Source organism: Brachyhypopomus gauderio, chromosome 2 (genome assembly GCF_052324685.1).
Source record: "Brachyhypopomus gauderio isolate BG-103 chromosome 2, BGAUD_0.2, whole genome shotgun sequence".
Lineage (NCBI taxonomy): Eukaryota > Metazoa > Chordata > Actinopteri > Gymnotiformes > Hypopomidae > Brachyhypopomus > Brachyhypopomus gauderio.
In genome coordinates this window covers 27,192,126-27,217,914 of record NC_135212.1, presented here as the reverse complement: position 1 = coordinate 27,217,914, position 25,789 = coordinate 27,192,126, and the positions used below count along the sequence as shown (strand labels likewise).

General features: G+C 44.5%; 4 protein-coding genes across 11 annotated transcripts in view; 3 read left to right on the top strand and 1 right to left on the bottom strand.

The window, feature by feature from the left end:
• kcp (kielin cysteine rich BMP regulator) overlaps nt 1–1,252 on the top strand; it is a 23,125-nt gene extending 21,873 nt beyond the window's left edge. For all 4 annotated transcript variants that reach the window (XM_076992859.1, XM_076992858.1, XM_076992857.1 and 1 more), the window contains one exon: nt 80–1,252. In XM_076992859.1, the coding sequence (XP_076848974.1) occupies nt 80–297 (218 nt within the window). In that variant the 3' untranslated portion in view covers nt 298–1,252. The remainder of the gene's footprint in view (nt 1–79) is intronic.
• Nucleotides 1,253–4,472: 3,220 nt separating this feature from the next.
• Nucleotides 4,473–9,681, top strand: LOC143496701 (uncharacterized). The gene is made up of 14 exons (XM_076992852.1): nt 4,473–4,561; nt 4,665–4,859; nt 4,949–5,068; nt 5,595–5,709; nt 5,794–5,902; nt 6,003–6,220; nt 6,388–6,546; nt 6,725–6,797; nt 6,987–7,315; nt 7,407–7,598; nt 7,771–8,454; nt 8,717–8,821; nt 8,902–8,993; nt 9,085–9,681. The coding sequence occupies exons 1-14, from the start codon at nt 4,512–4,514 to the stop codon at nt 9,155–9,157; spliced, it is 2,514 nt and encodes an 837-aa protein (XP_076848967.1). The 5' UTR covers nt 4,473–4,511; the 3' UTR covers nt 9,158–9,681.
• On the bottom strand, nt 9,464–13,991 carry dnaja2b (DnaJ heat shock protein family (Hsp40) member A2b). The gene is made up of 9 exons (XM_076992853.1): nt 13,757–13,991; nt 12,450–12,509; nt 12,112–12,341; nt 11,792–11,872; nt 11,484–11,617; nt 11,015–11,211; nt 10,755–10,899; nt 10,355–10,482; nt 9,464–10,165 (listed from the first exon to the last, which is right to left on the bottom strand). Exons 1-9 carry the CDS (start codon nt 13,832–13,834, stop codon nt 9,977–9,979), a joined length of 1,242 nt encoding a protein of 413 aa, XP_076848968.1. The 5' UTR covers nt 13,835–13,991; the 3' UTR covers nt 9,464–9,976.
• Nucleotides 13,973–25,546, top strand: ppp6r2b (protein phosphatase 6, regulatory subunit 2b). 5 transcript variants are annotated; one of them, XM_076992851.1, is made up of 23 exons: nt 13,973–14,600; nt 16,304–16,432; nt 16,564–16,814; nt 16,976–17,162; nt 17,345–17,482; nt 17,646–17,711; nt 17,802–17,908; nt 18,020–18,133; nt 18,244–18,367; nt 18,453–18,605; nt 18,703–18,900; nt 19,159–19,223; nt 19,342–19,460; nt 19,605–19,690; nt 19,852–19,949; nt 20,102–20,171; nt 20,494–20,621; nt 20,722–20,876; nt 21,021–21,186; nt 21,267–21,334; nt 21,424–21,631; nt 21,915–22,013; nt 22,155–25,546. In XM_076992851.1, exons 3-22 carry the CDS (start codon nt 16,588–16,590, stop codon nt 22,009–22,011), a joined length of 2,574 nt encoding a protein of 857 aa, XP_076848966.1. In that variant the 5' UTR covers nt 13,973–14,600; nt 16,304–16,432; nt 16,564–16,587; the 3' UTR covers nt 22,012–22,013; nt 22,155–25,546. The 5 variants fall into 5 exon arrangements, 4 of the variants coding, with proteins under 4 accessions (XP_076848966.1, XP_076848959.1, XP_076848965.1 ...); XM_076992844.1 differs by having other exon boundaries at nt 21,018–21,186; XM_076992850.1 differs by lacking the exon at nt 13,973–14,600 and adding an exon at nt 14,607–14,854 and having other exon boundaries at nt 21,018–21,186.
• Nucleotides 25,547–25,789: the final 243 nt, after the last annotated feature.

Sequence of the window (25,789 nt, the reverse complement as noted above, 5' to 3'; positions counted from 1 at the left end):
CACGGATACACGCTCACACATGCATCACTTCGTGGTTCCATGAGTCTCATTGCTGCTGTTCCTCCCCTCTCTCTCGTAGCGGTGGGCTGCCCCGTGGAGCGCGGGTACGTGTTTGATGAATGCGGGCCACCATGTCCTAAGACCTGCTTCAACAAGGACGTGCCGCTGGGTGTGATCGAGGCCCACTGCTTCAAGCCGTGCGTGCCGGGCTGTCAGTGCCCAGCGGGGCTGGTGGAACACAACGCCCACTGCATTGCACCTGAGAAATGCCCCAAAGTCATCTACGGCAGCTCCTGAGCGCCTGGTGCTCACCATTATCACCCCCACACACTCTGAGTGTTAGCTGCACCAGCGCCTGAACATCTCAGGGATCATCTGTCTTTTTCTTTGCTCTACCTGCACTGCATGTCTAAAAGTAAAAATTATAGTGGTTTTACACTGATGATGGTGCTATTTTTGATCAAGCAGAGTTATACGCTGTGCCGCTCATCTCTGGTGATTAGCTGGTGATATCTGGCAATATTCTAAATAATTTAGCAATATTTCAATATTTAGATCTGCACATTTTATTGTTCTTTATATTAATGTTGGCCTTTGTAATACTGAAATGAATGAAAACTAATATGCAAATGAGTGTTAAAACAAATCACGTGTGTGTGTGTTTTGTGTGTGTTGTGTACGTGTGTGTGTGTGTGTGTGTGTTTGTGTATATGTGCACGTGTGTGTATATGTGTACGTGTGAGCTATGAGTATCCTGGGCAGTCTCACACACTCCAGATGTTCTTTAACCGGGTAACGTTGGTTTCTCACCACGGAGCCCAGACACGCCATATGGTTGTTGCAATATGTAGCAATATATTTACCATATTGTATTTTGGTCATTGCTGTGCAGCTCTGTTTTCGTAAGTCATTGCCACCCCATCTGAAATAAGACTACATGTGTAAAGCAGAGATATAGTGGATCTTCATGAAAAAATCTAGAAGCACTGTGTTATTTCTTGAAGAGATCCCAGAAAAAAGGATCAAGAGCTTTATTTACCTTTATTTACTAACCACAGGAAAATATTACATTTGTAATACTTTTATATATTTTACTTTTATATATATATATATGATGTATTTTTATGGAACACTGTTATTGAACGGGCATTTCTCTGCTATTGCACTGATACTTTTTGCTAATATTCACTGTATTTTTATCACTGCAATCTGATTCACTGTGTATTTGAATATTAAACAGCATTCTCTCAGAGTCACTATGTATCTTCTTAAAATGAAATAGAGACGTAGCATGAGGGGTTTGAGGTGGACAGGACCACAAGGTTTGAGGTGGGCAGGACCACAGGGTTTGAGGTGGGCGGGACCACAGGGTTTGAGGTGGGCGGGACCACAGGGTTTGAGGTGGGCAGGACCACAGGGTTTGAGGTGGGTGGGCAGGACCACAGGGTTTGAGGTGGGTGGGCGGGACCACAGGGTTTGAAGTGGACGGGACCACAGGGTTTGAGGTGGGCGGAACCACAGGGTCTGAGGTGGGCAGGACCACAGGGTTTGAGGTGGGTGGGCGGGACCACAGGGTTTGTGGTGGGCAGGACCACAGGGTTTGAGGTGGGCAGGACCACAGTGTCTGAGGTGGGCAGGACCACAGGGTTTGTGATGGGCAGGACCACAGGGTTTGAGTTGGGCAGGACCACAGGGTCTGAGGTGGGCAGGACCACAGGGTCTGAGGTGGGCAGGATCACAGGGTTTGAGTTGGGCAGGACCACAGGGTTTAAAGTGGGCAGGATCACAGGGTTTAAAGTGGGCAGGACCACAGGGTCTGAGGTGGGCAGGATCACAGGGTTTGAAGTGGGCAGGACCACAGGGTTTGAGGTGGACAGGACCACAGGGTCTGAGGTGGGCAGGATCACAGGGTTTTGAGGTGAGCAACACCACAGGCTTTTGAGGTGAGCAGGACCACAGGGTTTTGAGGTGGGCAGGACCACAGGGTCTGAGGTGGGCAGGATCACAGGGTTTGAGGTGGGCAGGACCACAGGGTCTGAGGTGGGCAGGATCACAGGGTTTGAGGTGGGCAGGACCACAGGGTCTGAGGTGGGCAGGATCACAGGGTTTAAGGTGGGCAAGACCACAGGGTTTTGAGGTGAGCAGGACCACAGGGTTTTGAGGTGAGCAGGACCACAGGGTTTGTGATGCGCAGGACCACAGGGTCTGAGGTGGGCAGGACCAAGCCCCGGGGGGCTCTGGGAACAGTCACTTGTACACACATCTGCAACCCGACACTTGTAGTTTCCTAAGCAACAGACGCTGCTTTGCTGTGATCATCCATAATTTATCAAAACGGCTTCACTTGCTGCACAGGTGAGACACTTCTTTCTATTGCTTTGCATTTCCCTAAAAAAATACTGGACAGCAGTGACTTAAGTGTGTATACGTGTCCCTAATTTCTCCATGGTTGCAGATGGAGGCCTGTGCACATTTGCTGTGTGAAACTCTAGGTGTGCACAAGCGTGATGAGGTCAGTGTGGAGAATGTGTGTGCACTCTACCAGAAGGTGTTCCTCATCCCAACTACCCTGGACGATACACGGAGAGCCATCGCACAGGTGAGATCGGACAGGAGTCATTTAAGCAGAAGCACTGTGGACAGTGGGGGTGCACTGACTCTCACTGGTGTCTGCGTTAAGATTAGTGAACAGGAGGCAGGATTAAGCTGTCCAGGTGAACAGATTGTCCATGTGCTGCTGGTGATGGAAAAGCAACGAGAAAGAAGAGAGGAGGTACGTCTTTTATGTCTTTTCTCCTGGTTAATGCTAATTTACATACGCTCCCCTTCAGGTAACTGACTTCAATTCCCTAAGCCAGTGGTTCTGAAGAGATCTTTGCCACCATTTCAGAGGTTTATTAGTGAAATACATTGTACTTGTGCTTGGAAGAAATTCTAACGAAATGCTTCTATAGCTGTACTGGGAGCTACAGATGTTGAAATCAGGCACAGTCAGTACTTCAGCTGGAGTGAACACACAACTTGTACTGCAAAAATCCAACTCCGAACAGCAGAACGTAAGTGATATAGTAACTATTAGCTATTAAGACTTTTTAGCTTAATTCCAAACACTTTGTAAATTTGAATATATAACAATGACACTTTTCTGTAGGCTACTGAATACTAAAAAGAGGGAGATTCAAAAGTTCTGTTTAGACCGCTGATTAGGATTAAAATTCAGATATGATACAGATAGCCTACTTCTGATTAAGCTGCAGATAAACTGCAGTGATTAAAGATTAGATGAATACTGTGTGTGTGTGTTTGTTTGTGTGTGTGTATGTCTCCTTCAGAAACGCAGCCTAGAGCACTTGAATGTGACAAGTGTTCTGGACAAGACCAGGAGACTTTACACAAGGTCCATTAAGTACACTTGTATCCCAGACAAACACACATGTATCCCAGACAAACACACATGTATCCCAGACAAACACACCCTCATTCTCAACATTCACGTTTGGTGAGTGACACATCTTACAGGGCCGTCCCTGTCTCCGTCCCTGTCTCCGTCCCTGTCTCCGTCCCTGTCCCTGTCCCTGTCCCTGTCCCTGTCCAGGCTCCAGCTTGATGGTGTATGTGGTGTCCTGCCCTCTCTCACACACAGCAATGTTGTTGCTAGGCGACTGGGGTGGATGAATCCCACCAGCTCAGATATTCATCTGCTGCTACAGTATAAATATGACATCATCAAAGAGCGACTTTATGAAGAGATGCTTCAAACTGAACATGGTGAGAATGGAATACATTTTTATAATTGTAAATATTATGGGAAATGATAATGATGATAACATACTTCATAACATGAGTCTTAATCCCTGCCAGTGGTGGGTTGGGAGTATATGTATGCACAGCCACTTTTAACAAATATATTCATCAGACCAATAACAGTACCAATAACCTTCAGAGTCTATATGACCAGGTAATCTTATATTTAATTTCTCTTCATGCAGCTGTTTCTCACAAGTAAAAAACCAACCAAATTCTAAAGTAGAATATGAGCACTAGTGCAGTCATTCTACCCAAAAAGGACATGCATAATTATGACATATATTTATGCTAATTTATGTTTATGTATACAACATATATGTTCAATTTCACAAACTGTATCTACTAAACTGCAGATCTAACGCTATATTAATTATGTTATTTAACATTAAATATATCTAAAGATCTAGTATAATATTATAATGAAATATAATACATTTTTGTATTGTATTTGGCATATGTGATTATTAAAAGGTTTTATGGACCTTTTTCATTTGGATATTGACACCATAAATTGATTATACCCCTGTTTAAATGACATCTAGATAATGCTTAAACACACACCAGGCGATATGAGAAGTCTAGAGAACAGGGAACTGGTCTGTGCTGTTTTCCAAGGTGCTGCACGGTGGGAGTCACTGTCGTCCCAAGAGCAGGCCGAGGTTCTGTGGGGTTTGGGTCAGGCAGCCGAACAGGCCTTCAGCCACATGGACCTGCTGCAGTTGTGCAGTCTGCCTGGTGCGCTCCGTTGTTACAGGTACACATGAATCAATGTTTCAGTCAGCTGAAACAGCCACCCGATACTGATGATACGTTAAGACTAGTACTTAAGCTCTCAACAGCGATCCCTCCAATGACAGGAGTGAAGATCGGGTGGTCTTACAGGCCTGTGCTGAGTGGGTAAAACCCAGGGATCAGGCATGGTCGTCCAACCCCAGGGATCAGGCATGGTCGTCCAACCCCAGGGATCAGGCCTGGTCAGCTGTAGTCTTCCTTTCAGAGTTGGAGTCTCACTACCAGGAGGAGAGAGATGCTCTTACAGCACTGCTCAACAGGTTGTTCACAGATCCCTGATTTGCATAATTATCTAACAAGATATTTGTCCTGCTGATGTTTGTGGTGTTGTGGTGTGTTGCCCCTTCAGAGTGGACCGAGCAGTCCTGCCAGAGATGTACCTCAGTCTGTGTGTGGCTTTGAGAAGGGCAGAGAGAGAAACTTACTCTTACCTAGCACTGCTGGCCTCCAAGCAACAGTGGGACAAGTGGTGAGTGAATTAAATATGTACACACACACACACACACAGGTGTGAAGCAACAATAAATGAATTAAGTCCTTAACTTTGAAGTAGTTCATTCATAATTCCAAAGATAGATAGTGAAGTCAGGTTAGCTGCTAAGCAATCACTTTGATGTGTGAGTTCTCAAAGTGCTATGAAGAAAGGCCAAGCTCAGACACTCTTCCTCCACTCACGCGTTCAAAGATGCTCATGATGTTCCCATAATTCCGAGCGAGAATGCCCCGAGCCCAGCACTAAACATGAAATCGCCTGTATGGCAGGAGTATGACACAGACATTCACCTCATCCATCCTCAGAAGGAGTTCAGACTTTTCTTCTTGACAAATGGCCCAATATCTTGTTTAACACAGTTCAGGTTTTGACTGATATCCTACCATGAAACATTAAGCTTGTTCTGAATGCTAGCAGGGGCCAACTTATGTGCTTGATACCAATATGTTTTTTTTGATGATCACCTAACGTATGTATCTCCACTGGGGTCCCACTTTTACAGGCCGTACACAAGAGGTTCAGTGAGTGAAGGTCTAGGAAAGCTTTGGCTGCAGGAGAAGCAGGATCACAGCAGGAGCATTGGACAGGGACGGAGAACGGCGGGCAGCATACAACAGGTGCTCACACTGGCTCCATAACAAACTCTCACAGTGGACAAAGTCGCCTATATATCTGGTCTCCTCTGCGCCATGACCCAACAGGCTGTGCTGCATTGCCTGGTGCTGTGTCAGGAGCAGGAGAGGCGGAGCCTCCTGAATATCCTGCACACCCTTTCCCTGGATGAGCTGCAGGGAACCACTCATGATTATGGTGAGGCAGTAGCATACCCTTCACATAGCCAGCCAGTGTCCTTCAAAATATAGTAGCAGAATCCTGCTGGTCCTTAGAAATAGTGCTGTGTATCTTCCAGAGGTGACAGAGAAGAATGCTGATGCTCTGAGACAGGGCTGTGTGTCCAGCCTGAGACAGCTCAAAGCTTCACTGCTGGGAGGACCAGGACCAGGACCAGGACCAGGACACCCGTCTGCCTCTGTCTCCTGGGCTGACTGTGCTGTTCACTTACTCACACGGCTCTCGATGGCACATGAAGATGAAACCTGGAATCTACTGCATACGTTTCCAAGCACGGTACACCACACACACGCACACAAACACCCCCCCCCCCCCACACACACACACACACACACACGCACACAAACACCCCCCCACACACACACACACAGGTTATGAAGTGGAAGTTGCATGCCAGTGAGTAAGCATTGAACTGATTAATATGATGGTTGTACCACCCACAGGATGCCAGTGGTCTTATGGTCTTGCTTCAGAAATATGAGGATGAGCTCCGTGTTCCTAAGCTGCACAGCCTGCATGAGCTACTACAGTCACATGTCGCTACACACATCCCGACACACACCTCTCCAGGCGTGTCCATGGTGAAGACTCCCACTTTGATGGTAAGCAGCTTTGAGGCACGAATTAGTTACTTACGGTATGTGACCAATAAGGCTACAACCAAAACTTAAGTGGACTTAAGTTTATTTATCAAGAACATAATGTATACATTGTACATGAAAAAGTGTTTTAGCAGTGGTGGAGAAAGGAAGGTTCCTGTGTTCCTTGCGTCTGTGGCAGGATGAGAAGAAGACTGAGCAAGATGAAGGACAAGATGTTTCATCATTAAATGAAGATCAAGAGCTCTGCTTTGGTAATCTGCTCATTTACAAGACCCCTTGCTAGCAGATTGCATATCGCAATACTCTACTCTTTCCACAGACATTAGCTATTCTCTGATCACTAATACTCTAGTGATCAGCTTTGTTTATGCTAAGGATCTCCAGTGATCCCCCACTAGTCATGACCTGCTAGTCATGCTGTATCTGTCTTGGATTCGCAGGGTGTGGTGGTGTCCTAGTCCCTGAAGATGCGCCGTATCTAGAGATCCTGGGAGGTAGAGGCCACAGAGATGAGGAGGACCTGGACAATTATGGAGTTGAGGGAGAGGGGAGAGGGGGAGGAAAGAAGGGAAAAAGAGATGTATCACATGACAAAATAAAGGAGGCAGAGGGCAGGAGAGAGTTAGCAGTGGAGGAGACAATGGGGGGAGAAGAGGAGAGGAGAGAAGCGGAGAGAGGAGAGAGGAGTGTGGAAGACAGAGAGGAGGTAGTTTGTGTGGAGAAACAGGACTCATTGATCACACTGGCCTGGAGCAAACCAGCTGATGGTGTGAGTAAAGACCAGGCATACACACTCATTTGAACACAGAGTCTGAAGAATTACCTTGAATGTCTTGTGACAAGCAAGTTTTTGTTCGCAGGAAATTACCACAGGTTTACCAGAGGAAGAGACAGTAGAGGAGACACCTGCAGATCTTCTGACCAACACACAGCAGGTTCACTTAAATACAGCGCACAATGAAGTAGAGGACTCCAGTTCTCCCGAGCACACACGGACTACAGAGAAGGATGCAATCATGCAGTGTGTACAGGATCACTCCACACGCACCACGGTTAGGATTACACTCACCTCAGACACCACCAGCTCACTCTACTCCCTTTCCCTGTTTGTGTTACAATTTATTTAGCATTTTCAGAATAACTAAATTCTGATTTTCACAAATTAGTCTGAAATGCACAAAAAACCAGGGAATTTTTTTCCTATTTTTTGACTGGTGTTCTCAGGCTGAAAGTGCAGTAAATGGAAATATCACGGATCCAGCAAATCCAGAACCGGGCCCAAAGATCCCACATGGAGCCGGGCGAATATACCAAAACAAGGCTAAACTGGTCAATGCAGTGTGTGAGGAGCACAAGAGCAAAGTGGTGTGTGGCAGTCAAGTGTTTGAGGACCAGAAGAGTGAGCTGGTGTGTGAGAGTGAGGTGTGTGAGGAGAAGAGTGAGCTGGTGTGTGGGAGTGAGGTGTGTGAGAAACAGAAGAGTGAGCTGGTAATTGAGAGTAAGGTGTGTGAACAGCAGAAGAGTGAGCTGGTGTGTGGGAGTGAGGTGTGTGAACATCAGAAGAGTGAGCTGCTGTGTGGGAGTGAGGTGTGTGAACAGCAGAAGAATGAGCTGGTGTGTGGGACTGAGGTGTGTGATCAGCAGAAGAGTGAGCTGGTGTGTGGGAGTGAGGTGGGTGAGGAGCAGAAGAGTGAGCTGGTGTGTGGGAGTGAGGTGGGTGAGGAGCAGAAGAGTGAGCTGGTGTGTGGTAGTGAGGTGGGTGAGGGGCAGAAGAGTGAGCTGGTGTGTGGTAGTGAGGTGGGTGAGGAGCAGCAGCTACAACGGGAGGCCACCATGCGTAGCCTGGTACACATCCAGAGGAGAGCGGAGCTCAGATGGCAACAAGACAGAGACAGACAACTGTACCGAGTGAGAACATGCACACACATACTTGAGTAGCCTACGTGAATATGAAGTACATTCACTTGTCCAGTTCAAATCACTACTTGCTGGTCACATAGACCACAAAGATACACCAGTTCTTTGAGCATACACAGAATGTATTGTCGCAAAGTTAAAAAACCAATTTGTGTTAAGAAAAGCTGTTTTTGAGCAGTTACTCTTCTTAATTCACCATTAGATGATGAACAGTGTTTTGCTGTGATTATATCCTTCTTATCCCCACCCTCAGGTTCAACAGCGCCTGTCAATCATCCAAAACAAGAAGTCAGATGAGGACCTGCTGGGTCTGACACAGGAAGACACATTCAAGCAGCTGGCTGGCTCACTGCAACAGGTAGCAGACTGCAGACAGCAGCAGACACTCAGATGCATTCCCATGTAACATGACTGAACTGAAGTGTGTGTGGCCCGTAGCAAGATGAGCAGCAACAGAAGACCTTGGTTAAAGAGAAACTGCTACAGCTGCGTAGAGAACGTTCATATGTCCTACAGTCCAGGAGAGAGAGGTAACGTCACTTCAGACAAAGCCCGCAGTGTCAGATGTGTGTGTAGCGCATATATTAAATTAATACCTGTAAATAATCTTTGTGTCCGCAGAAACACTGCAGGGTTTAAGGAACTGCTTGCACCCACGGCTCAGCACATGACCGATACAGAAGATGGGCTTTAGTACACAGGAACGAATACAGGTCCCTTTCTTTGTGCTCTGGAATGTCGTTTGAGTGCAAGTGACTGCCTTCTGGTGGTGTCGTGCTATATTTGTAGGGGTTTCAGTGAGAGGCTTGCATTTATTTTTGTGCGCAAGTATAGATGAAGAAATAATCAGAATATGCTAATGTAATACCAGCCATATTGTTAATACCATGTAACATCATAATAAATCCAAAGATTCTGGACTGTTTGGTGCCTTCTAGACAAACTGCATAGGTGACAATATGTGACTGCTACAGGACAAGCAGAATGATTGAGAAACAAATTCGACACATTCTGTTTTATTGAAGTTCAGAACACCTACACAGTGGTAACGTCACTGTCTCAATCCCCATTCATACACACAGCAGTCATTGCTTCACAACTTTGTGCGTATGAGTGCGTGCACATCTGTGTTTATGGCAATTATAACTTAAATCCTATACACAAAGTCGGTTTCTCCCTTACTTTCAAGTTTAAATTTTCAGTAACCATGTATACAGATATGCAAAAAGTCTAACATGACAATGCAAGTGATAACGAAATAAAAAATCTTTTTTTAAACACTATTTCTATGCTTTCTGTCATCAACTTGAAATTAGTGGATGTGTGCTGAATGCAAGATTGTGTATTTAGTTTAACTTCAGTCTTAGCATATGCGAAATGTCTTGTGTCCATGACACAATGCAATCAATGGTTAGGGTGGGGTCGCGGAGTGGGGTGGCTTTAAGAGTTTGTCCAGCTGAGATGGAATCAAGTTTTCCGAAAGAGAAACACTGCGGTGAACACGTGTGGGAATCTACTGGTGGGTACACTGCACCCCTGGACCATGAGGACCCCCTTCCTCATCTGAGCTGTCGTTGTAGGCCTCACGCCGCTGGCTGCCAGATGACCCCTGACTGAGGTCAAACTCCTGCAGCTCCACCTCTTCTGTGTCAGCTGAGATCACAGGAACCTCTTCACGCGATGGTAACAGATCTTCCAGTTCCTACAAGAACAAAAGATGCATACACTGAAACCATAAAACCTTTACAAAAAAAACACACACATATATATATATATATATATATATATATATATATATATATATATATATAAATAAAACTGGCATGAGGTGGTGGTTACTACGTGAATTAGGATTCAAATAATGACTTTATGTAATTATTATTACAGTTACCGTAAGTTTCTCGGTGGAAATCCAACCATTATCTGGAAACCGCACATCAAACTTGATGTAGAGATCTCCTTTCTCAAAAGGGTTTCTGTACTGGGGCATCCCCTCACCACGGACCACTCTAACAGACCCTGAAACAGCATATTCACATCACCAGTGTCACAAGGTTTCCTCTCAGTGTTTTTGTCCACTCAGTTGAAGAACTGCAACTTTTCTACATAGTAGGTTTCTCCGTGACTACACAACAAAGCAGCCTGCAATCTCTCTTGAATCGTTCAAACCCTGCTCTGCCAGCAGTGAAAGACACTGATCCGTTCCACAGACTTTCAAACATGCAGTGCTTTTACAGATCAAGCAGTACGGTGGCACATATCACACAGAGCACACATCCATATGTATGCACCTGGCTCTATCACTTTTCCAGCAGGGTATTTGATGAGGAGGTGTCGGCCATCGAGGTGCACGAGTGTGAGCTGGAAACCACACAGAGCTTCCACCAGGCCGATCGTCTGGCACATGTGCAGATCGTTACCATCTCTGCGGAACTCCTAGACACACACACACACACACACACACACTTTTCAATAATATAATAATTTTCTCTTTTCAAACCAGCTGCACTGAGTGATCACATACATGTAGCCAGTGTGTTTTGAGAGTTACCTCATGTTCTTTCTCCTGTAGTACCAGTATAATATCTCCAGGCTCAGTGTTGGGTGACTGGTCGGCTTCACCACTGAATGTGATCTTCTGGCCATGTCTCATGCCCTTATCCACGTGCACCTCCAGAACCTTCACCTCCTTGCACACCTTGCGGCCTTCACACTGCTTGCAGCGGTCCCTCTCGCTTATGACCTCTCCTGCGGTCCCATCAAAAACCAAAGTGCATAAATGCCTCCAAAAGGGCAGAATATTCTGAACAGTACACTTTCACAAAGACGTCGGTTCTGAAATCATGTCATGGTTGTGGCCATCACTTGAGCCAAAGCGTCAGTACTGCGCCTTAGTCCAGTTAGTGTGACTAAAACACTTACTATAATGTCTGTAATGGTTAAAATTGAACATATCCGTTCCAATAATGCTGTGGCGAAGGATTCGTCACAAACCTAACAATTCTGCCATTGACACTCACCCTCTCCGCTGCAGTCAGTACACACAGTCTGCATTTGTTGCACCATGCCAGGAGCCAGTTGTCTAATCATGATGCGCATGCCCCTCCCTCTGCACGTGCCACACTTCTGTACCGCCCCCGTCTTACCCCCCTGGCTGAGAGGGATTACATCAGGCAATTAATCCATATGAGACAATGACACAGAAAGAATCCAAGTAATTACTTCTTGATTAATGTAGTCAACCACCAAGCAAAGTTTCGTGGTAAGTTATTTCCAGTCCAGCTACAGTGAAGTGAGATGGTATATAAAGAATACAAACGCCTCTCACCCATTGCAGGCACTGCAGAGGACATTCTTGCTGAGCTGTAGTTTAGTAGTTTTGCCATTATAAAGATCTTCTAAAGACACCCTATAAAACAAATTAACATAAGTAAATAATTCAAATCAAGCATGGGAGGCAAAAAAAAAAAAAAGAAGAGTTTTAGCTGATTTCAGAAATGCCAGTGTACCGCATAAGCACACCAAGATGTTTAAGATCCCAAAAGGTAGAATTGTGGCAAGGAGTCGATTTAAAACCAGGAATGGCACAAGCTTTTACATTTACTCTTAAGGTAAAACCAGGACGAACTTTCTGCCCCAGTGACTCACTTCAGTGGATGCACCATGTCTTCCCCCCTCCGCCGGCCCCCGTTTCGGTTTCTGGTGCTCTGACCACCCATGAAGCCAAACAGACCTCCGCCAAAGATATGTGAGAAGATGTCCTCCATTCCGGCTCCACCACCACCACCCTCACGTAAGCCCTGCTCTCCATACCGATCGTACAGCTCCTTCTTCTCTGGATTAGTTAGCACCTCATATGCAAAACTGATTTCCTTAAACTGACACACACACACACACACTTTGCCAATTAATTCTAATGCACTTTACTTACTTTCAGGCTTATATAACATCTGCAATTTCCACTTATTAAAAGATACATCTCTTACCTTGTCCCCTGCATTAGGATTCTTATCAGGATGGTATTCTTTTGCCAACTTGCGATATGCCTAAAATTAAAACACTTACAATTATTGCTAATTCTATTAAAATTATACATTTTACATCTGGTTAATCTTCTATCATCATTACACATTGCCACAGCTATTCATTAACCTTAAGCAATGCAAATAGGCCATACTGGTTTAAATATGCTTTTACATTAGGGAGAGGTGTTATGTCTCTTTTTCATATAATACACACACGTACAAACTGCATGGTGGGTAATTTAAAAATGTGTATTAAAAAAAAATAATCCACAAATAATATAAATAATGAGAATGCGTGAGAAAGCTAACTTCATGAAAATGCAAGATTAAAACCTTGAAATTAACAAATGTATATTAAAGCAATTATCGTGTCACACGGTCATTGCAAGGCTAATATGGCACTATGGTACATATAAAATTCACTGGCATTGAGAATGTTAGGAGTTTTGTGAAACCATTCGTTTCATGAGCAACCAGATTAAGACGTGTTTAACGCAGTAATGAAATATGGGTCAAAAAATAAAAGACTGCCAGTGCATTTACCGATTCATAAGGCCATATTACCTGGCCCTGGAGACTCTAAACCACACTGCCATAAACAAGCATTCTGTTAAACCGGCGATACCTCTATTCTCAACACAACATAATATTCCTGATAGTTTACAGGGCTTGCAAGTCCCTTTAGGCTTAATATAAGATTTGTTTAGGCTAATCACTAAGACCACCACCAGGCAAACTGAAAACAATCGCTTGTTATTGTTTCTGAAGCTCTTACGCTAGTGTGGCGCAGGCCCGTTACGTTGGTAGGCCGAACGATGCACTTCGGTACCGACTGACAGTAACAGCTAGTCGGCCAGCTGCTACCAGGTACTAGGTACTAGTCAGACAGGTTCAACTCTCCTTTCTGATGCGTTCCCTCATAATCAGTTTGATTATGTTCCACTATCGGGTCTTGTGGCTAGTTAGTTAATGTTTCTGAAGCCATCTAAAAAAATAACATATAAAACAAGGGAGGGGATGTTGCTGCGTTAGCGACACAAGTCCCACAACGGACGCCTCGACACATTTAAAAGGCCGCACGCGACCGACCGTTGGTGCCGAGCCTAGCACGCGCTGCTAGCTACGTTAGCTTAATGCGGCTGTGAGGCGCTGATATCGCGGCTAGCACACCTACCTAGCGCACCTAGCGCACCTAGCTAGCCAGCTAGCCGCATCCCCACCGAGGCGCCGGTGTTAATGGAGAATGGCCTGACAAATCTGACAAATACCTTCTTGAGCTCGTTCTCCGTGGCCGACGGAGACACCCCAAGGATGTCATATAGTTTGGTGTCTACAACATTCGCCATAGCACCAGAGAGGATGAGGAGGACTACTACTACACTGGAGGGCTAATGTTTGATGGAGGGAGAGGAGAGGAGAGGAGAGAGAGAGAGAGGAGAGGAGAGGAGCCGGTTTAGACGTCACACGCAATGCGTCAACGGTCCCTAAACTAGGATGAAGCGCTTGGGTTTTCCGTCTTGGTTTTTATTTCCGACGGGGAAATATTACGTTTATTAATCATTCAGATATGTTCCATTTGTAATTTGACACCGGGAATTCTAAAGTTAGGCACTAGTGGCTAAATGTTTCTGTGTTGTGGCAGTATGGAGCAGTTAACTGTTGCCTGGCTGTCTAACAGCAAACTTAAAACAAGCTTAACCCTAAAGTACATTAACCCTAAATAAAAAAAAAAGTCATAGTGATGTTGGTTAATATTTTCATGCATATCAATCACATTAGGATCGTGCGAATAGTTCCACACAGCAAGCCAGATCATTCATTTTAACACGGTCATTTTAATGGATCATCGCGAAGGGGGTTAATCAATAACATTAAACGCCAGCCAATAAATATATTAGAAAAATGAACGCGCAGGGCGGTTCACGCGGTTTGCGCGCACCCGTTACCAGATCCGCCATTTTAACAACAACAAAAATATAACAATAATGTACAAACTGCTTACAAGCTAAAAAGCTGAAGTGGTGTAGTGCTGGATTGGGGATGCGTTAGGGGACTGGAGGGGGATTCGTTGTGGTGCAGCGCTGTTGCGCAGTCCAGTCGTGGAGGTGTGAGGTGAGTGCTCGGTAGCTGCTCGGCTGTACGTGTGTGAACTCTAGTTAGGTAGGTTAGACACGTCAGTTGTGTTGTGTTAGGTAGATAGGTTAGACAGGTCAGTTGTGTTAGGTACACTGGAGCTATAAAGATTAACCAGCTAGCTCCCCGTTTGGGCATTCGCCGTTGAGCACATTGGCTAACGCTATGTTAACTGTTCTTTGGGTGGTAGCTTGCTGCCACCAGTAGTTTTAGGTAAAGCCACCCAGGTCAATGTAAGTAGCACGCTGGTCTTGGGTCATTTAAACCAAACTAACGTTGTCCAACTCCAGCAGTTGACAGTGTAGATGTAGACACTAGATCCCAGAGTTTAATCTGGTGTAATGGAGTTGGTCAGCTAACCAATGTCCGTGTTGTGAGTGGTGACATTTTAAAAGGTTGCTGACTATGGTGACCACACTGTTGTCTGACCACTCTAGTCTTTCCTCATCGCACCCTGACATTGAGCAAGATCTGCGTTTGCGAGGCCGCTCTCCCTTTTCTGCCAGAGACATGTAGCTAGGTGCTGTGAATAGTTGTTTGTGTAGTGTAAAATAGGTTCTGATAAATGCCTGTGTTTGTGCACGCATGGTAAGATCGCGTTAGGTTAGCTAACCCAGCTAACTAGCCAACTACCCGGGAAGATGATCCTTGATCCCCCGCACCTTGTGCCTGACCATAGTGCTTGTGATCTCCAGGTTACTAATTTCTTCTTCTAGCCGAGTTTCTGCCTATGTAAACATTTTAGATGTTTTTGTAGATTAGCATCTTAGTCCAGGGTTGTATGTATAAATTAACGTTTCGGGTTGATTTGCTTAATTGTGTATGCATGGGTGCAAAATAAGTCAAGATGGTGCTGTCTGATTTGGTATGTTCGAGATTTGTGATTAATTCAGGCTAGGTGGTCTGACGTTGATCCATGTTCACTTCAGAGAGCGGACTGGATTCAGGAACATGTATTGTTTCAGTTGATTTTCTGTGCACAGCCATCCTGTACATGAATCAGTAACTTATAAAAAACAGTCATAAATAGATAAAGATGATAGATGAAGTATCAGTGGATGACCTAGATTGTTTTGCATTAATGACCTCTTGGCTTTGACATGACAAACACAAATTGTTACAGGGTACAACATTCGCATTGACTCTTTGGGTTCAATATATCAAGGTTTAATAACAGCAGAGACCATCAGCATGTGCTTTTATGGAATGGAAGCAACACGGAAATTCTCAAAATATATTAGTTGGCCAGCCTTTCATAAAATGGCCCAACCTTGTCAGGAGCCCATTAGATTTCATATTTATGTGGTCATATTTCTTCTAGCCAACATCAGATTGTTGAGGTGTTCATTTTGAAAACAAGAGTCCTTTCTGCACTCCAGTGCGATGGCTGGTGTTAACCTGTGTCACCAGAATCCATCTAGATCACTTTAGATAAATTTGATGTGTTAAAACTCTGCATGATTTACCCCTTAAATGTAATTTCATTTTATGAAACAATGGAAACAATGTAAACACTATGTAAAACACTATAGACTACTGAAGTGTAACTTGTATGCAAACTGCCCCTCTAACAGTTTCATACTGTGTCCTAACTATCATTTCTCTTTGATGGACTAGTTCTGTTCCTCTGACACTCCCCTCTTTGTTTCCTTCCCCACCTCCCGCTCTCTCCACTTTCTCAGGTGTGTGTAGTGTGATGTAACTTGAAAAGCCTCAAGCTACCAGTCAGTTCATCTGACACTATGGTCTAGCCCAATGGTTGTGTTCTGGACTTTGTACCTTATTTGAAGTAACATACTCTCTAATTTAAGGTCAGTAATCTGTTCACCTGTGTTCTGAAAACAACCAGTTTGGTGATGAAAGGGTTAAAATGCTATGTTAACCATGTTAAATGACATTTTCTCACTCTGCACATCCTCTCCTCTTCTTTTGCTCCTCTAAGCACCCTGTTGTGTGGACAGCAGTCATGTTCTGGAAGTTCGATCTACACACAGCGTCTCAGCTGCAGAAGCTGTTGGAGAAGGAGGACGTGACTCTTCTGGAGCTCCTAGATGAGGACGACGTACTGCAGGAGTGTAAGGCTCAGAACCAGGGCCTCTTACTCTTCCTTACCCAGGAGAGCAGCTTGCTGGAGCTTGTTCAGCTCATCACACACGAGCCCCCTACTGACCGGGAGGAGAAAATGCGCTACAAGTAAGGACAGAGAAATTGCAGGAGGCAGAGGAAACAAGGGCTTGTCTTTTTCAGTAGAACACGTCGATCATTTTGTGTTTGTAAAATAGCAGTTGCCATCTTGGTTCTCTGCTGGAGTTGCTTACACAAATGTCTCTTTCGGAAATCTCTCCCTCTCTTAGACATGCCAACACAGCCTGTGAGTTGTTGACGTGTGATGTATCCATCATTAATGATAAAGTAGGCGAAGATGAGTCTGTCCTGAACACACTGTACAGCTTCCTAGAACAGGAGCCTCCTCTAAACCCCCTGCTTGCATCCTTCTTCAGCAAGACCTTTGGCAACTTAATTAGCCGGAAAACAGAACAGGTGCACAAATGCACAGAGATGCATGCTGTCCATTCTCTTCTGTACATATAAATGCCTGTACCTCTTGCATACTCATTGAATTTAGCTGATATACTGATACTGATACCAGCTGATAGCTGGTGTTATTCCATTGAGATTAATGTGTTGTCTAATAAATACTGCATTCCTTTTGACTCTGACAGACTATCAGTTTCCTGAGAAGAAAGGAGGGGTTTATTCCGATGGTGTTGAAGCACATGGACACGTCGGCCATGATGGATCTGCTGCTGCGTCTCATCAGCTGTGTTGAACCTGCCTCCCTCAGACAGACAGTCTTAACTGTGAGTAGCTACTGCTGCATTTAGGATTCCTTCAAGCAACACGGCACTGAAATTTATGCATAATGAGTGCTCTTTCACTCATTAAAATGTCCCAGGAAAAAGTGTGCATTGTTCTTTGTGTCTATGTACATGTGGTGTTTTCATACCTTTCAATTATTTTCAGTGGCTGAATGAGGAGCATCTTATTGAGAGACTGACAGAGCTGATTCAGCCCAGCAGTGACAATGAGGTTAGTTTATAAATGCTTTTTCTTCTGTCCAGTCTAGATCAACAGAGTTTGACTCTGTCTGACAACGTGCATGTGTATATTTGTACTCAGAGACAGTCAAATGCATCTCAGACACTGTGTGACATCATTCGCATGAGTCGTGATCAGGCCATGCAGGAGACTTCCGAGCCCGACCCTCTGCTTGCTACAGTGGAGCTGTGAGTGTGTGTGTGTGTGTCCGTGTGCAGCTGTGAGAACATCCAGGTTTTGGTGTTTTCTACATGGGTGTTTTGTCTGACTTGATGTGTGTGTGTGTGTGTGCTTGCTAGCCAGCAGAATGTGGAGGCCCTCTTCAGGAACATGTTTGATCGAGAACAAAGTGAAGCTTGCATCGTTAATGGAACTCAAGTTTTACTCACACTGATAGAGACACGAAAATTGGGGTTAGCATCAGAAACACAAGTGGTGTACACAAACTTCCTGTCTGTCTCCATTTTTCTCCTGTCTATCTGTCTTTCAGATTTAACTGATGTAATATTTTTTTACATGACAGAGTGGAGCTGATAGACTCTGGATCTCAGGGCGTGGAGAAGTCTTACACTGTAAACAACACCATCTTGCTGGGCATTCAGCCTCACCTTAAGCATTTCCACCACCTGCTGCTCCACCCTCCTAAGGTATTTTCCCATGTCTCCTATGTCTCTGGGCACGGGATCGTGTATGTGGCTGTTGTGCAGATGACTCTCGTTCTCATGCATGCAGAGGTGCAGTATGCTGACCACCCTGGGCGTTCTGGAGGAGCCCTTCGGGAACGCCCGGCTCCACGCCTGCAGGCTGGTGGCGGCTCTGCTTGGCACCAACGCACCCAGAATCCACCACGAGCTCTGCCAACTGGACATGATCAACCTGCTGCTGGTGAGGCTCTGCTCACCCGCATGACCCCCCCCCACTCAACTCTGCTGTTTAATGGCCTCTCTGGACCTCCTTTCTGCCCTTCTCTTGCCCTCCATAGGATCTGTTTTTTAAATTCACGTGGAACAATTTTCTTCATGTTCAAGTGGAACAGTGTGTATCTGCCATCCTTAACCAAACGGCACCAGAGGGGCCCACACAGGACAGTCCAGAGCCAGCCCGGACAGATCACACACACACTTCCAGTGCAGACACTGCAAACTTGGAAATGCTGTCACACCAAGACCTGGTAAAGCATGTACGTGTCCCATCCCCTAATCAGATCTCATTGATGGACTAAAGTTAGTATAGTAAGAATAGTAACACTATACCTTTATCTGCAAATGTGTGCATGTATTGGCATATTTACCATGGTTTTTTAATAAAATATTTTAATGCTTTATTGGAAGGAGAACCCTGATGTTGATTGTTCAGTGGAGACTTTGGTCTCTGAGAGTTGAGTCTTCTGCACGAGGGATGTTTGCGTAATCCTGTGAACTCTTGTGTGCGTGTGAAGCTCTTTCAGAAGTGCAGGCTGCTGCAGAGGCTCCTGGACGCTTGGGAGGAGAATGACAAAACCCAGTAAGAACAGCAGAACTGCCCTGAACTCTGCTGCAGGTTAAGAGTGCGGTGGAAACATTACACTGACTGACCGTTTGCTGCTAATGTTTGAGTGTATGAATTAATATGTGCTTTTCAGGGCTGAGGGGGGCATGAGGAGAGGTTACATGGGGCATCTTACCAGAATAGCCAATGCAGTAGTGCAGTGTGTGGAGAAAGAGCCAGTCCAAGCCCAGATAATCACACAGCTCATAAATGGTACCCGCATGACTTGTAATTCTTATTGTTGCTTGTAAAAAATATTGCTCTTGGCAATGGTATTATGTTTCTCTCTCACTCACTCACTCACTCACTCACACTCTCTCTCTCACTCTCTCTCTCACTCTCTCTCACTCTGTTAAGAGTTACCTATTGACTATAAAGGACGCTGGCAGAAGTTTGTTGATGAAACCCTCATGGAGACCAACAAGAGGAATGCTGTGGACTTGGTGAGACCCAAGAAATCTGCACACCAGTTCCCTCACACACTGATGTACTGGATATCACTGATATTACAGCAGATATAACAGCAGAAAGGCCTGTTTAAACCTGCCCCACCCTTCCCTGTCTCATTCGTTTGTGTGTGTGTGTGTGTGTGTGTGTGTCATAGGTTTTTTCAGACTACCAGATACAGCAAATGACTGCAAACTTTGTTGACCAGTTTGGATTTAATGATGATGAGTTTGGAGAACGTGACGACAGTATCAAGTAATTTTACAGCCAATTTATTCTAATTCATACTATTGAGATTTTGGTGGTTGTCTAAACTGGATGAAGTTCCATGGTTATAATTCTGTGTGTGAACATGGGACCACCAGACTTTGGTTTGGTTGTGATTGAACCTTCTGTATCCGTTTCAGCGCAACATTTAAGCGAATTGCAGGACTCAAATGTAATGTGCTGGATGAAGGTTTGAGGGTGGATGAGAGTGTGAGTCTTGCTTTTTTTGTATTTTACTACTTACTAGTTTTTACTACCAGGTGGACATAATGAAAGCAATTTCTCACTCATTTTGAACAAATACCAAATATCAAATACCAAAAAAAGCAAATGATTTTGTACTGCGCAATTGTATAAATTGTTTTGAAAAATACACTTACAATTGTGCCAATTATGATTGGAGAAATGCACCATAACGACTGTGAGACTAATCTACTCCGTCATTGTCTCCTCGTCCCTTTGTCGGTCTTGTTGTGGGTCTTTTGCTGCTGCATGCGTGGTGTTAAACTCATCATTCTGTGTCCTGCACCAGTCTAGCGCCTCAGCGTTTAGTGTCTGCAGTAAAGAGAAGGTTCGGCAGTTGGATGACGCTGACGAGGAAGAGGACATTTGGGAGGACAAGGAAATCAACTATGCAACACAAGTAAAGTCCAGAACCCGGTAAATAATATACATTCTTGATTTAGTCTACTTACTGGCTTACACATGCACACACAGTAATAGATGGTGAAGGCTGCCTGCTGCTTGAACTCCTGGGCAGATTTGGTGTGATATCGAGTGTCCTGAAGAATGAGTTTTTGAGTGGAGCTGAAAGGGATTTGGCCTCACCTGACCTGGAGCTGTTTCCAGAGCCCAGGCAGGGTCCCGACACCAAGCAGGGCCAGGAGGCAGGCCTGCCAGCTAGCCCAACCCAGAGTGAGTCTCCCACGCAACAGCTCAAAAAAACATTTCATGTAAAAATGGGCATCTTTCTCCTTATTATATGACATGGTGTGGGTCATCTTCCTCCACTCCTCTCCCCCTTCTTCGTCATGTGTTCCCGCGGCTGGTCTTCAGTAGGCCAAGGCTGGGTGGCAAGTTTTGAGGACGACTTTAACTTTAAGGCTGATTTTGCGAGCGTCTCTTTGGACACGGGTTCCGGTGTGTGGGGCAGCCCGACGGCTCAGCTGAGTGACAGCGATGAGAAAGGCTGGGCCACGTTCACCGACTTCCAGCCCTTCTGCTGGTGAGGACGCGGCTGGCAGAGACCCAGACATACCTCACTGGTGATGAATGAAAGGCTCTAACCCCTGCCCTGTCTCCTAGTTCAGACTCTGGGCCTAGATGCAGCTCCCCGGTGGACTCTGAGGGTGAAGTGAAAGCAGACGGAGATGGTGAGTGTGTTTTCCTCTTTACATGTTCACCGTGAGGTCCTGCCGTCTTTGTGTTGGGTGTGAGCGGCGTGGGGCGTGTGGCGTTTCAGGGCGGGGCTCGGCTGCGTGCGTGTGGAGCGTGTGCGGTGGCAGGAAGGCCCCTCTGGTGGCCTCGGACACCAGCTCCAGCTGCTCGGACAGCGAGGAGGAGGAGGAGAGGAGTGAGATCATCATGGAGACGATCACCACCGGCAGTGACCAGGAGACCGTCAAGCTCAATACTATGGATACCAATAGCATGAATACACTGTTTACCAGGTAGAACACACACACACACACACACACACACACACACACACACAGTGTGGTTGTCTTTTCCTTCCCCTGACAGGTTACTCATTAGTATGCATGCATAATCACTCCAAATGATTTGTGTTAAGTGTTCTGTCACACTAATATAGTGATGTATTAGCCTCACAGTGGATTGTTAGTTGGACAGTTGTTTTGTGTTTATTTTCGGAACATGATTGCACTAGTAGGTTTAGGCGAGTTTACTGATGCATGTATAAGTGATATTCCTGATCTGCTGTGTCACATTCAGTGAGGCCGATGCCAGAGCATCAGGTGGCATGGCAACAAGCACCATGGTGATGTCCAACACAGATACTCCTCCCCCTAAGGAACAGAAAGCAGACTAAAGGTGATTTTAAACAAACAGGAGGGTAGACTGATTACATACACATCTCTTCTCATACAAATGTGTCTCCTCCTCTCTCTGTCTCACTATCTAGGGGACTTCTAAGAAGTAATGGTCCTTTTGTAAAAGCTCTCTCTATTTCAGAGCCACCCAGATGTCCTACTCTGTCTCTGCAACTACCACTCTTCCTCCTATGAAAATGTCTCCTGCCCCATTTTCATTGGCCGCTCGGCAGCTGACCACATTCCTGCGGTCCACGCCGTCCTGCCCCGCGCCACAGCAGCTGCTGCCGGCCTGAAGGCACTCATGCCAGTCAAATGCCATTCTGTGTCTGCTGCCAGCAGCGTTGCTGAGGGGGTACAGCTGTGATGGGGCAGGAACAGGCAGGAATACTCAGCTGGCGTCCCTCCAGGGGGACACTGTTTTTCATCGTTCCTTTTTCCGTGCTGATTAGTGCGTCTCGCAACCTGAACGGCACTGGAAATGAGGTGTGTGTGTGTGTGTGTGTGTGTGTGTGTGTGTGTGTGTGTGTGTGTGTGTGTGTGTGTGTGTGTGTGTGTGTGTGTGTGTGTGTGTGTGTGTGTGTGTGTGTGTGTGTGTGTGTGTGTGTGTGTGTGTGTGTTCAGGTACTCTCCTTATGCACCTTCATTTGCTTGCACTGTTGCCGGCTGTCCCGTGGAGGGGATTACCCCTTCAGTACAGTTCGTTTGTGTTTGTTTTTGGTTATAAGCTGCAGGTCATCTTGCTGGACATTCACAGGAGCATAACGAGTGACGTGAGGTCTCTCACTTACAAACGACAGTTACAGAACGAGAGAGAGAGAGATTTTACGCATACGTTTTGGGAAGTGTATGACGCTTGTGTCGTTTGTAGGACCTTATGCAATAGGCTTATTTTCCGTAGCTAGTATTAGACTTTACAGATTGTATCATATATTTTTTTTAATAGTACACGACAGGATCATTGTTTACCCCATAAGTAAAAACAGGTGGGGGGGGGGGTGGTTTAAGTGTTCCATGTTAACTTCTTCTTTTGCACTCAATCTCTCAGAGATTTCAACTTGCACAGCATCTTTGTCCATCTTTATTCTCCAACCAATGCACCAACCAACTTATTTTTTCATACTTTGGGTCCCTCTAATGAGACACACACACACAAGCAGGTGGATAAAAAAGTATGTGTTGCAGTATGTGTGTAATTTGAGGCTAGCAGACGTTTTGTTTCTAAGTTAAACATTTATTTTGGGGGTGTGAAGACTTGTTTTCTCAGGTGAGATAATGTTCATTATGATGTGTAGGTCCATGTGGTTAACCCTTCAAACCACTGGGCCATATGCAGTGCATATCGTCTTTGTTTTCCAATTACTTCAAGTACTTTTTCAGCTTGGCATTTTAAATATTGCACATTGTATCATTTTCAACAATTACTTAGAATTTGTAATTTACTTTAAACTTTGTTTAATGCATTTAAGTACATGATTTTGATTTGTGCTTTAAAACACACATTGTCCACATGCCCCTGAGGCAGAAACCTGTAGGAAACAATGCCCCTTTATAAAGCATATATATAGGTTCAGATCTCACTGAGAACAGACTGTTTTATAGTTGACCTTTAACTCTGATTTTTACTGAGTTTATATGTTTTATTTCCAAAACATGGATTGAAAGATAATAAAATAAAACACATCTCCACATAGTACAAATGGGTATTTGGAGCATTTGCAAATTGCTTTTAATTCAGCCTGCTAGTAATCATTCAGAATGATGCAAACTGGTTTTTAAAATGGTCTGATAAAGACTTGAAGATAAAATATGAACACATGTACCTGATCATGATCAGAGACTAGATTGACATACCTTGTCCAACATGGGTGTTTAGTCATTGCTGTATGAAATTGTTTCTTTAATTTTGCACAATATGTAACGTAACACAATATATATATATTTTTACGAGGAGTTACTAGTGTGTAAGTGAATTGCAACGCTTCAGTGTGTAAATGAATTTAGAGGCAATAATGAAGTTTGAGTGATTTTAATGTTTTTAACTAGCTTTGCTTTGGCAACTCACATCCTGCCTCTGCCTGTTTTATTTGAATGTGCTTATTTCACTTACACATTCTTTGATGTTTCTTAGTTTTACTTTTGAAAACTAGATTGTTTTATACCAAAAGCTACAAGTCAGTGATGGTAGTCACCACAGTACACTTTTGCTCTGTCACTGTTTTACGCTACTGTGGACATGTGAGAATTTCTACTTTCTAATTAATATGCAGGTATGTGTGTAAGGTGTGGGCTTATTTTCAAGTCTATTCAGGAGTAATATGATGTCCATTAGACCCAGGTCATGTGTATATCAAAGTTCTCCCCCTTAGTGAATTTGATCATCGTTGTATTTTTGCCAAAGCTACACTGAAAAGGTTTGTATCTCCTTTATCTCCTTTCATCTTCCCTTCTATCTGGGAAACAGGGTTACAGATGTTCCCTTCCTAACCCAACTGCTCTCTACTCCAAACCCCCGTCATTAGTCAAGCGTGTCCTGTATGTTTTCACTGTAAATCCCCACAGCCTTCTGCTGACCAGTGTCTAAGGTGATGTGATCTGTATTCTCTCTTTATCTCGTCTTCCAAGTATGTACACACTAGTAAAGCTCTCATGCTGTGTTCTTCAGAAGCTGTAGGGTTAGGCCTGTTCCTGTTTGCTGCTTGTCTCGTGTCCATGTGAGTGATGTCCAGGAGCACATATACGGTTGCATATGGCTCAGTGTTGGCCTTCCAGGTTTTTTCAAAATTGTGATGACGCTTAGCAAACAATCACCATTTGATGAATATAATTCATTAGTGATAAATGACTGACATTCTACCTGCAGTCAGATTCTCAGATTTTCAGACTGCCTGGTGTTAAGTAACAAAAATATTAGCCCTTGTGTATTTATAAACATATTTAAAACGACCTAATTATCCTCAAAACGAGATTAATTGTTGTGATCGTATTCCTGTCACTACTTTAGCATTTGGTCCTGTTGAGCTGCCCCCCAGGGTCCTGCCACTCTGGGGCGTTGCCGTGTCAACCACATCCCTCTTTATGTTCACATCCTGCTTGATTTCAGGTGGCCTTAATGTCTGTGTGTGTCACCACAGTACACTGTTGCTGTGTCACTCTTGCGTTTTGTAACCGTCATGTTCTGTTTCATTAGATTTTCTTTGACCTTGTAATTATTGGAGTAAAAATACTGTGTGAAAACAGTCCTTTATTTACACAGTCAGTAATTTGCCATAAGTAAGATTTCATTTAAAGTTGGGATTTAATCTATGTAAACATGTATACAAAATACTAATGCATAGGTCATTATGGTATGGTATCTGTTGCATTCAGCATCTGTGCACTGTGTGAATCTGGAATACAGACATGCCGTCATATAATCGGATGCTTTTTGAATTGTAAACTGATGCTGGTAGTTTTTTTTAAGGCTATACTGTATCTTATTTTGAATTTAGGTTTACATTCAAATATCAAAATAAATATTTCAGATGTGTCTAACTGGTGTCTTAATGTCTGCTTTTAATGGGAGGTGAAGAAACATTTGTAAATTGCTGACTACTTCCTAGCCTAGATTACACTGCCTTCTTTATCAACAGCTGATTTAAGGTCACAGACAATATGAGCACCAGCACTGAACTACATCATTTGGAAGGTTTCTACAGTACACAACAGAAGGAAGATTAGGCCTAGTGAAACATGTTTTAGTGTTGCTGATACAATAATTATTTTAAGTCCTCTTGT